Below are 12,170 nucleotides of genomic sequence, written 5' to 3' on the forward strand. Positions count from 1 at the left end.
TGTCTCTTCCCACTCTCTTGCTCCCGGACCCAGAGATCCAACACCTTAGATTTCCCCACTGGGAATTTCTTCCTCTTCCGAGGCTTTTCCTGACCTGTCAGCGGAGCCTCCGCGTAAGAGACATGTAAGAGGAAGCATGTGGACTCCCCTGAGTTCATTACATCTGACACCGACTTGGATGAGTCGGAGGGATCCCCAAAGTCCCTCTCTGAGGATGTCTCTTTCTCAGACATCCTAGAAATCCTAAAGCAGAGGGGGGAACTGGTCTTCCCTTAATCCTTCCGAGGACGAGTCGGTGTACCTGGAGGCATTTGGTTCTCGACCCTCCACCTCCTGGGTGTCTCCGCCTTTCGACCCCCTTATGGAAGTAGTGGCTTGGAAGGCGTGGTCGGCCCCGGATTCGGTGGAACCCACCCTTCGGAGGCCATCTAAATTCATCACACCACCAGTTGACAAGCAATTCCTAACAAAAGGTGTACCGGCTGATGCCATGGTGATGGCTGCAGCCACCAAGAAGGAACTAGCTGATGCTTCAGTACCTATCCATCCTCCTAATAAGGATTCTAGGACCATGGATAGGTACGGTAAGCGGATGTTTTCTTCAGCGACTTTTGCCATGCGGTCGCTGAATTACTTGTGTCACTTCACCTGCCTTCAGAGAGATATTCTCAAAGAGTTGGGAGAAGTCTTACAGGATCCATCAGCTGCTTCGTCCCAGGATAAAATAAACTCACAGCATGGAACCCTGAACTCGATTGTTAACTCATCCATGCGTCTAATTTCATATGCAGCCGATGGAACGAGTAGGGCCGCGGGCACAGGAGTGGCCTTAAGGTGTCACACCTGGATGCGGCTGTGTAATTTCACGGACCCTTTCAAGGCGTCCTTCACAAATTCCCCTTTTGATGGTTCGGCTTTTTTCGGACCTCAAGTGAGACACCTTGACCAGATGCGAACAAGATGGTAAGACTCTTTCTGCCGTAGGAGTCCGTTTCTCCACCCCTTCAAGACCATACCCTAAGGGTCAGAAGGGTGGGAAAATGTGGTTCCGCAAATCTCAAGGAGTCACGCCTGACGCAATAGGTCAGTTTACCCCCAGAGGCAGAGGGGGTAACAACAACAGACGCTGCCCTAGGGGCAGAGGGGGTCCGCAGAACCAGGGTAGCAGGGAGCCTCTCTCTGACAAACCCTTCCAGCATCCCTGAGATGTTGCCCGATTGTCCACCTTCAGAGGCAGTCGGGGGAAGATTGTCGCTGTACCCAATAGCCTGGCTTTCCCATACTCAAGACAAATGGGTACAGTCGATCATATCCGAGGGTTACAAAATTCCCTTTATCCAAACCCCAATTCAGCAAAAGGGAACCCTTCCAGACGTTCCACCCGGTCTAAGGGAACTAGCAGTATCAGAAATATCAAAACTGCAAGCAAAAAGAGCCATCCAGCCAATCCCAGCAGACCAACTAGGATCCGGAATCTACTCAAGGTTCTTTTTGGTACCGAAAAAGACAGGGGACTGGAGACCAATATTAGATCTCAGCAAACTAAACAAGTTTGTAAAGAAAACAAGATTCCGGATGGTCACGCTACAGTCCATTCTACCCTTTCTCTGGGCAAGGACATTTGGATGTGCTCCGTGGACCTTCAGGATGCGTACTATCACATCAAAATTCACAGGCGCTCCAGAAGGTTTCTCCGCTTTCGGCTGGGGGCCAGTCACTACCAGTTCAGAGCCCTGCCCTTTGGTCTCACTAGTGCCCCCAGAGTGTTCACCAAATGTATGGCAGTGGTTACGGCTCACCTGAGACGGCAAGGATTCCAGGTGTTTCCATATCTAGACGACTGGCTCCTCACTGCCACCACCAGGCATCAACTTCTCCAAGCCAGAGCTTACACCATTCACATTTGCAGAGGGCTAGGAATCTCTATAAATTTCGAAAAGTCTGCTTTGTCGTCTTGTCAGTCTAGGCGCCAACTTGAACACCGTACAACTTTCAGCAAAGTTAACAGATCAAAGGGTCTTAGATATTCAAAACCATGTCCATGTTCTTCTTCAGAGCGACAAAATTCAGGCCAGGTATGTCCTGAAAGTATTGGGTCTTATGGCGGCTGCAATAACACTTCTTCCCCTTGCACGTTTTTACATGCATCTTCTACAGTGGATGCTTTTCGCCCAATGGTCCTTTCAGCAACTCCCCATGCACCACAAGATCATGATAACTCCAACTTGCAAAAGTTATCTGTCCTGGTGGATATTGTCCCCTCAAGTCCATCAGGGCAGACCCTTTGTTCCTCCTCCCCCGGTCGCCCTGGTGACATCGGATGCCTCCCTGATCGGGTGGGGGGGGGGGTGCATTTTCAGGGAACTATTGCAATCCAAACGGACAATATGTCCGTAGTGTGGTATATCAACAAGCAAGGTGGAACCAAGTCCTATCCCCTGTGTCGAGAGGCACTCAGACTTTGGCAATGGGCAGTCTCCTCTCAGCGGTTTCTGATAGCAACGCATATCCCCGGGAAATCCAACATCATAGCTGACAGGTTGAGCAGAGCTATACTCATGCCACACGAGTGGTCTCTCAAACAATCTGTGGCAGAAGAGATTTTTCAGAAGTGGGGCCTTCCTTGCTGCGATCTTTTTGCTACACCCCAAAACAGCAAATGCCCCGACTTCTTCACCCTCTTCCCCCTTCCAGGCCATCCCCTCAGAGACGCTCTAGTCCAAGATTGGCCTCTGGGACTTCTCTATGCCTTTCCACCCTTTCCTCTAATCCCACAAGTAATTCAGAAAGGAACCGCCTTGAGAGCCAAGTTGATTCTCATTGCCCCTTTTTGGCCTCGACAGGTATGGTTTCTGTTCCTACACCGTTATCTTTTGGTACAGCCTTGGCATCTGGACCCAGCTCCAGATCTGTTGACCCATCAGTCGGGGCAGCTGCACCAATCCCTACATTCTCTCAACCTCACTGCTTGGTTGCTCCACTTCCGTCCTTAGCCAGGCTCCCTATGATTTCTAATCCCGTCCGGGATATCATAGTAGCTTCCCTTAAATCTTCCACCAGAAGGATTTACACTAGTAAATGGAAACGTTTCTCCTTCTGGGCAAAGGCAAGGAATATAGATCCCTTTACTGCCCCAATTCATTCGGTCTTAGACTTCCTAGCCGAAATCTTTCATTCAGCGTCTTCTGCTTCTACAGTAAAGGTTCAGTTGATAGCCATATCGAATTTTCATACAGGTTTATTGGACCACAACATCATGTCCAATAAGCTTTGCAAAGCTTTCCTTAAAGGTGTATATTTACTTAAGCCTCCGATCAAAGACCTTCCACCTCAGTGGGATCTTAATTTAGTCTTAACATCCTTGATTCTTCCCCCCTTTGAACCTGCGGTCTCCTGTTCATTGAAATTTCTTTCCTGGAAGACACTCTTCCTAGTCGCCATTACTTCTGCTAGGACAGTATCTGAGCTTCACGCCCTCTGCATTCGTCCCTCCTACTTAATCTTCCATAAAGACAGAGTTTCTCTAAGGACTAATCCATCCTTCTTACCCAAGGTGGCTTCGCAGACAAATTTAAATCAATCAATTGATCTCCCAGTTTTTTTTCCCAAACTATACTAATAGAGTGGAGCAAAAGCTACATTATCTAGATGTTCACCGCCAGCTCCGATACTATTTGGATAGAACCAAACAAATAAGGAAGTCTGATCAACTGTTTTTATCGTACGCAGAAAATAAGAATGGCCTTCTGTTTCTAAGGTAACCCTGTCTTGGTGGCTGTCTTCTGTGATTACATCTATTTATCAACTCAGAGGCAAGGAATTAACTTCTAAGCCAAAAGCTCATTCAACTAGAGCACTAGCTACATCTACAGCTTTTCAAGCTAGGCTACCAATAGACACTATCTGTGCGGCAGCCACATGGGCCTCTCCTCATACCTTTGTTTCGCATTACAAATTGGACATGGCCTCCAGGGACAGAGCGACATTTGGTTCCACCATTCTTAAGAGTCTGTTCCAATGAGCCTCCCAGGATGAAGGTGCTAGGGACGCGGTCCCATCCACCAGAATGAAGGTGAAATTGACAACTTAACATTGAGAAGTTATGTACCTACCATAACGTTCCATGTTAGTTGTCTTCTCTCGCCTTCTTTCTTGCGTCACACCCACCATCCCCCTAGCCTGGACAGGCCGAGAAGATCTTCCCTTCCTTGAAGGGTTCTTGTATTCCCTTGTTCACCATCTAGGTGTCCTAGGATATATATAGCGTAGATTACGATCTTTGGGAGTTTTTTATCCCTCTTCCTCCTCCTTCCAGTTGGAGGATTTTTGTTTTATTGGCCTATGCTAGGTTTTTCATCTTCCAAACGAGATCTGGGGAGTTATCGCCTAGCATCATGGGATATAGGGTTGCCTCGAGCCGGTAAAATAAGCTCTCGAGCTTTAGTAAGTGGCCGAGTCGGAGCCGAGGATCGGCTCTGAACCCATCCAGCAAGAAAGAAGGCGAGAGAAGACAACTAACATGGAACGTTATGGTAGGTACATAACTTCTCATTTTCTACCACCAGAAGTCAGTTACTGACTCTGGTGCAAGACCGTCATTGGCCTGTGCTGGGGGATCCTACTGCTGTAGAAAAACTACCAAAAAGTAGTTTGATTGATGAGCAACCCAGGTGTGATTTATTGCTTCAAGGTGATTTCACCTTCTAGGAACTACTTTTATGATGAATGTACTCGCACAGATGTTCTTTATATAGCGTCTCAGACATGAAAAAGTAACTGATAAGAAATCATTGAAATGTTCAAGCCTTTGAAACGGCTGACCATACTTTTCTCTAGATTACAAAAATGTTGATTATCTTAGATCATGCAATAAAGTGCAAAGTAAAATGTAGTGTTTATCTGTAGGAAGAGAGCAGAAGTTGACTCCAGGCAACTGATGGCACAGATTGAGGCCCAGCGTCATGAAAACGAAAAAGTTGCACTGGAGAGGCATCAAAGAGAAAATGAAGTCCTTGTTAAGAGATTTGAATTTAAGATAAAGAAACTGGTAGAACAACATGAACTAGAGCAAAACAAGTGGAAAACTAACGAGAAAGAACGTATGATAGAGTCCAAGAGAGAAAGACTTAAACTTGAAGAGCACTTGCGTGAAGAACAGGTGGCAATGTGTAATGCCTTTGCTTTGGAAAGGGAGGCCATAGAAAGTAAATACAAAGAACATGTTAACCAACTGAATGATGAGATTGATTATCTGAAGGCCCAGGTAGTGGAGATGCAGAAAGCCTTGCGGGACTGTGAAGAGTTAGCTAAGCATAGCAGGAATAGCAAACATATAGATATGAAGGAAGAACAAGATGGGCAAGTTTATGAGGATGATGTGCTACAGTATCTACAGTTTCCGTCACCTCCACAGAACAAAAGAGATGAAACTTTAGGAAGGAAAACAGAACAAGATTTAAGTGAAATCAGGCAGGAGGAACATATAGTAAATCACCAAGAAGGTCAAGTGCATTCTCAAAGTGAAGAACATCATGATCTCTGTAGAAAGAGGACTGACATCACTAACTGGCATTGCAATCAGTGTTCTGCACAACAGAAAACCAGCAAGAATGAATGTTCATGGGCAAGTAAAGACCTCAAAGATTTGATTTGTTTTCCTCTGGAACAGCACATGATGCACAGGAAGGAAGATGTATGTATTAATACATCACAAAAGAAGGAAGAGAACCCAGAAGGAAAGAAAGAACAGAGTGAAAAACAGAGATGTTTAAAAGCCTTTCCGAAGCACAAACAAACAGAATTCTTTTTTCTGGAAGAAAATGCAGAGTGCTTGCATACTCAGATAGAGGATTTACAAAGTGTACTTCACGTATTACAGTATGACCTTCAGTGTGAGAGGGAAGAAAACAAAAGGCTCATTGAGCAAATAAAACAGTATCGGCAACCGTTTAATGAGCTGAACAGCGAAGAGCTGATTTTTACAGAAAAAGAAAATAATTCTGCATTTCTTTCACAGGAGAGAAGTAACACAGTCTGTATTCTGGATCCGATATGTGAAAATAGGCTGAAGGAAGAGCATGTTCAGGAGGCCCACACAAAACCATCTGATGAAAAAGCAAATCTTTATCAACAGTTAGCTTTGGTAAAAAACACCAAGGTGGAACATCAGTCATTAACAGGCATGAAACAAGGGTTAAGTAAGTTACATTGGAAATGTGAGGTGATCCAGCATCGACCTAAGACACTTTTATTTGTCCCAAGCCAAAAGAGTTGCTTTCCAAAAAAAGCAGTACAATTTATGGAACAGAGTACATGCCCAGATCAGTGCCTGTCTTTTCATCAGAAAGGTGATGTTTTTGAATCGTCTCAGTTAATGGACAAAGAACAAGATGACTGTCACTGCTTGCAGAATTGTGAAGGGGTTGCAGGTGGTGACAAGCAGACATTTTCTCAAAGGGAGAATGAGGAGCTTGCAAAAAAGCTTCTTGAACTGGAAGATATTGTCCGTCGAATTGAAATGGATACAAGGGATAACTGCAGGTTTGCTTTTTTGTTATTTGGGAGCTAACAGCTTTATTTTGCATGGCCTGCTGTCTTTGCTGAGTAACAAACAGCATCCTTAAATATACATTTTCACCACTAAAAGAAGGATTAGCACAGTTAAAACATCTTGTCTTATAAAATGCATTCAAGCATGCAGATCTGATCGCACTGAAAACTGATCCTGTATGCATATTGATAACCTCACGCCACTTACTAATCAACAAATTTAATGCATGTTAGAAATATGCTTTGATTATATGGAGAAATTGATCAGGAAGTGCAAAATGTTTAACACAGCAATAAGCGTTTGTTCTTTCCTGTTTTTGTTAAAAGAAGTAGTGTTTAATTGTTTGATGTGTGTATGGAATTTAATTAACATATTTTAATATATTAATGTGGAATATAGTTAGTGAAGCTGTACTGGTTCATATCATTAGAAACACATGACATTTTTAGCTGTTTTCATCCCAGAGTGACAGCGGTCTGTTCTACAAGTGTGCGCTAGATAAATATCTTCAGTACACAGGTAATTATCTTTCTGATTTCCTGAAGCATTGTAAAAGGTTTGGCTGCTTCCCTTGTCCATTGACATGTAGTTCCTTCCATTCTAAATGTGTGTCTTTTTTAACCCTAGTTCCTTATGCCCATGCACATCACCTGAAGTGTGGGTTCCCAGACTTCTTCATTAGTATTGATTTTATTTATTTATTTATTTATTTATTTATTTATTTTTACATAATGGCACTATGAAGTCTCTGTGCATCACATGCTTAGAGAGTAGCATTCACTGCATTTATATGTCAGTGAATGTATTATGGCCTTTCATTATCCATTATGCTGTTTTGTAACCCTTACCCAGTCTATCCTCTGGAGTGTGAACCCTTTACTCCTGTAGTTAATCGCTAAAGCAGTTGCCTGGACCTGCATGCCCGGTATCTTACTTCTGGCTTGAGACACAAGGTAAGTCTTTCATAGTGTCACATTCTCTATTAACTGTTTTATGTTTTAGTTTAATTTATGCCCAAATTTTCTGCAGCTATATACACAGTAGCTGTAACATTGGCTGTTTCATCGTAATCAAATCATATTCAAATCAGAACAAATCATAATGTGCTATTCTTTTGTATTCACCAAGTATTTAATCAAAAACGTGTAATATTGATTTATACTATGGTAGTAGTATACATAAGCTAAACGTGAACACCTTTGTTGAGCTGTGCTTGGCATTTTGCATTAATGTTATTATATAGGACACATTTTAAGTCTGAATGTCTGACTCATCTTGCTAAATTTTTCTTGCCATTTCAGGATATAGTTAGTAGATTCATTATTGCCTGCATGATGTGAAGCAGAAGCCATACGTGTATAGCAGTGTCAAATGATCATTAAACTTCCAAAGCATAAAAAAAAAAAACAATGGTTGAATCAAGATAAAACAAGTCCACAAATCTTTTTAATATTAATTTCACACTTGTGATAAGAAAAATAAAAAAATTTAAAAACTGTTGGGACAAGCTACTAAGCGCTTTCTTCCAGATCCAACAGACTTCATCATAGTTGTATGCAAGCAAAGGTAGCAACATTAAATAACCAGTTCATTTAACTAATTAATTCAAACCAGCCAGTCCCTACAAACAGACTGGAATCCCTTAAAGGTATATAACCAATTGCCCTGTTATACAAACAAAATAGCAAGTGCATTGTTAAATAATTTTTTGTAACATTTTATAAATTTGAACATCTTAAATTTCATTTGTAATCAAATGTATCTTTTTAAAGCATTTTGAAAAAACAATAAATTAGTAAAAATAAAACTAAACACTTTTCTAAAAAAATATATAATTTTATCTCTCGATCACACATCTGTAAGTTATTTTCTTCCTCGTAGAATAATTGGAACCCTAATGTTAACAGTGGTTAGCCCTCATCCACAGGATACTTGAAATAGAAATATTGTCCACCCATGCAGAAAACTTAGACACCACCAAGATGTATTATAAATTACTTACTTGGCATCTCAGCAAAGTCAAGCTGCACATTAACAAAAGGTCCTCAAGGTAACGGTAAGCATGCAGCCTTAATGTTTGTATTTTTGCTAACATTATACTCTTAAGCATGTTGCACAGTTATTAACATACTGAAGCATCAAAGAGGAGACGTGAGAGGCATACCAACTTTGTGTAATTTGATTAAATAAATGATTACCTGCATGAGCCAGAGAATGATTATGCCCTTACCAGGTAAGGTAGCAAGGAGTTGGGCGCCACCAGTCAGCCGTTCGGATATCGCCATATTCCATCTGAGGATTTTATACATCCATCCTTGAGCCACCTCTAAACTTCTCCCTGTGATGCTTCAGCTTGGAAAACTTAGACCTTTTAAAATCAAACATCTCATTACTATTACAGTTTTGTAATAGCATTACATAAGAATTATTTTAATTTTCTTCTATAACTTGCTTAGCAGTGTGATCTGTCAAATTGTCCCCTTTTGAAACACTGTCCACACCCTTCTGATGGTCACTACATTTGATTATAGCTAGCTTTCTAGGTAGTAAAAGGGCCTCCAGCAAATTGTTTCCATATTTGTAATTTTAAATTTTAGTGCCCAGTGAGGTTAGAAAACCTCTCTGTCTCCAAAGCTGACCAAAATCTTGCACCACCTCGAAAGCGTAACGACTGTCTGTATGTGTATTTGCAACTTTGTCTTTGGCTAATTCACAAGCTTTTTGCAAAGCCACTAATTCAGCTATTTGGGCAGAATGAACACCTTCTTATCTTTGTTGAAGCAACAGTTCATGTTCATTACAGATGGCAATCCCAGTTATTAGATATCCATTTTGGTTTCTCCCATAAGAACTATCCACAAATAACTCCAGCCTAGAGTTGTGTATAGGAGTGTCCCTTAAGTCATCCCTAGGAGAAAGCAGATAGTCACACACACACGCACACACGTGGTTCACCATCCTCACTAGTTGGTAACAAGGGTGCAGGATTTAGAACAGGACAGCATATGAGAGAAGTAGATGGATTTGTAAGTAAAGTAAGTTCACATGTAGTTATACATGCAGTTGAGAGTGGCTGTTTTCCTTCTAAGTAAGAGAGATGATACAGAATGAGGGACAGCTACTGTAAGATCATGCACAAACACCAGTGATTGTGCTAGATTGACTAGAATGGCGGCAGCAGCGACTGCTCTTAGGCATAGTGGAAATCCCTTTGCAACAGAATCTAGTATTTACTCTCATAAGCTACTAGGTGGTAGTTGTCCCCTTGTTTCTGCGTAAGCACTCCCTGAGCAAATCCATTTCTTTCATGACAAAATAAAATAAAATTCTTTCCATAATCTGGTAACCCTAAAGCTGCGGCAGTAGATAATGCCTGCTTTAAATTCTGAAATTAATTCTACTCTTCACTGACCGAAGGGAGGAGCTCGGGCATGTCTTGCTTTAAAAGCTCTAAGGTTTAGCAATTTCTGCATAATTTGAAATCCACTGCCTGCAATATCCTGTCATACATAAGAAAGATCTAAGCTGACACTGAGTAGTTGGATGTGGCACCTTATCTGTTACCTCAGTATGAGATGGCAACACTTGTCTACTACTCTGAAATATCAAATGACCAAGATAACATACCTGAGGTGACCATAGCTGTAATTTTTCTCTTGATACCGTGTATCTTTTCCTGCAAGGATAGTCAGAAGATGTAGGGTATCTTGCTGACACTGCTGTAAAGAATCAGAAGCTATTAGTAATTCTACATATTGCACTAGCACAGATCCACCTGGAAATATCGCATCTTTCAAACCTTTCCGTAGAATATGAGAAATAATGAAGGAGATTCAGTATATCCTTGTGGCAGCTGTGTCTGCTACTGTCCCTTATAAGTAAAGGCAAACAAAAAATGACTTTCAGGGTGGATGGGTATAGAAAAGAATGCAGAACAAAGATCTATTACAGAAAAAATATTTTTCTGTGGGTGGTGTACAGCTAAGTATCATTGCTAGATTTGGAACCACAGAAAAAGTTGGTCATACTGGGTTATTTAAAGCCGTCAAATCTTGCACAGACCTATATGTATCTTTTCCTGGCTTTTTCACAGGGAAGACAGGAGTATTACAAGGACTTAGCTGGCACTAATAATCCTTGTATCAAAGACTGAATTACAGGTTTGATTCCCTGCTCTGCTTCTGGTTTCAGTGGACAGTGTGGAACTCTAGGGAGAGGTTTTGATGGATTCAGTTTTATTCTTACCAGTTCTGCAGATTTTAATATACCTACTTCATTAGCGTGCTTAGCCTACTGTAGCAGTTTCATTTGTATGTATGCCTTCGAGAGGCTGTTCCTCAGCTTCTGCTAAGACTGCTAATACTTTCCCCTCTGATTCTGTTGGAACATCCAGATACACCCCTTCTGGTGTACAGTAAATAGTACAACCCAGTTTGCACAACAGGCCTCTCCCTAGCAGATTCACTGGCACAGTAGTACTCAAAAGAAAAGTGTGAATTTCTTCAATCAGACCTATACAAATGGGTATGGGTTCTGAAACAGGATACGCAACAGTGGCATTTGTTACTCCAACTGACTTTACTTTGTTTTGATACTGGCATTTGACTGTCTGAGATAACTTTCAATACAGACCTAGTGGCTCCATTGTGTACCAGGAATGGAATTTCCTTTTCATTTATTTCTACTTTAACATAGGATCCCTTTTGATCTATTGGCAGCACTGGGTCAGGATTTATTTTTGTCTCATTACCCTGGCATAATCAGTACTGCAATTCCTGACTCCTTCCAATGTGAGGAAGTGGTGGGAGAAGAGCAGCATTATTATAATTTGGCTACCATTCAGTCCAGGTATCTTGGAGAGACTGCATTCGCCTGTGTGGGCATCCTTCTCTTTGATGTCCGGCTTCTCCACGGTTGAAGCAAGATCCGTGAGATGAGGCAGGAAGGGCACTGCCAGCTCGTTGTTGCTAACCAGTTACAAGTTTCTTCTTGGCCAGCACACTTACTAAATCCCCTAGCAATTCCTCTCCCCCTTCCTCTGCCCTGACCCCTTGGGGCTTCCAGCTGCCTGAATTGCAAAGTTAACAGCTTGTCCTCTGTATCCTTTTTCCATTTTTCCTGATACTCCTTGCAGTGATTTGCAGCACTTAATAAAGACTCTAGGTCCTTTACCTGCCAGTCTATGAGTACTTTCTTTATTTGGTGCTGTACAGGGGCTTTCAGACCCTGCACAAAAGCTGCTGCAGTAGCTGGCTTAGCTTGTTCCTCTGGATCTGATATCCCTGAATGTCTAACAAACACTGCTTTAAGGTGACTCAAATAGTTTGCAGGGGCTTCCCTTTATTTTGGTTACATCCTGTATCTTAGACCAATCAGTCCTAACTTGGCACACTAATTTTGTTTAACAATGCTGCCTTTTTATCTATTGATGCATTTCCTCAGAGTAAAGTCTGTTATTTCAACCTCTTCCGGTACCTGCTTTCTTATGTCATCTGAAGTAACTACCCTGAGCAGCTGATTTAACATTTAAATGTGTCAAGGAAGGATTGTAATGTTCTGTTATAGTTTTTTAATTCTTTCCTAAACCTTAATGGTGCCTCTCTAATATTTTGAAAACTTT

The 12,170-nt window shown here is 41.8% G+C and overlaps 1 protein-coding gene across 1 annotated transcript in view; it reads left to right on the forward strand.

The window, feature by feature from the left end:
• Positions 1 to 12,170, forward strand: part of NINL (ninein like) — a 1,970,063-nt gene that overhangs the window by 1,743,484 nt on the left and 214,409 nt on the right. The window contains exon 17 of the mRNA XM_044057633.1: positions 4,906 to 6,540. Within this exon, the coding sequence (XP_043913568.1) occupies positions 4,906 to 6,540 (1,635 nt within the window). The remainder of the gene's footprint in view (positions 1 to 4,905; positions 6,541 to 12,170) is intronic.

The sequence above is a fragment of the Protopterus annectens genome, chromosome 1.part2, assembly GCF_019279795.1.
Source record: "Protopterus annectens isolate FY-2018-M chromosome 1.part2, PAN1.0, whole genome shotgun sequence".
Taxonomy (NCBI): domain Eukaryota; kingdom Metazoa; phylum Chordata; order Ceratodontiformes; family Protopteridae; genus Protopterus; species Protopterus annectens.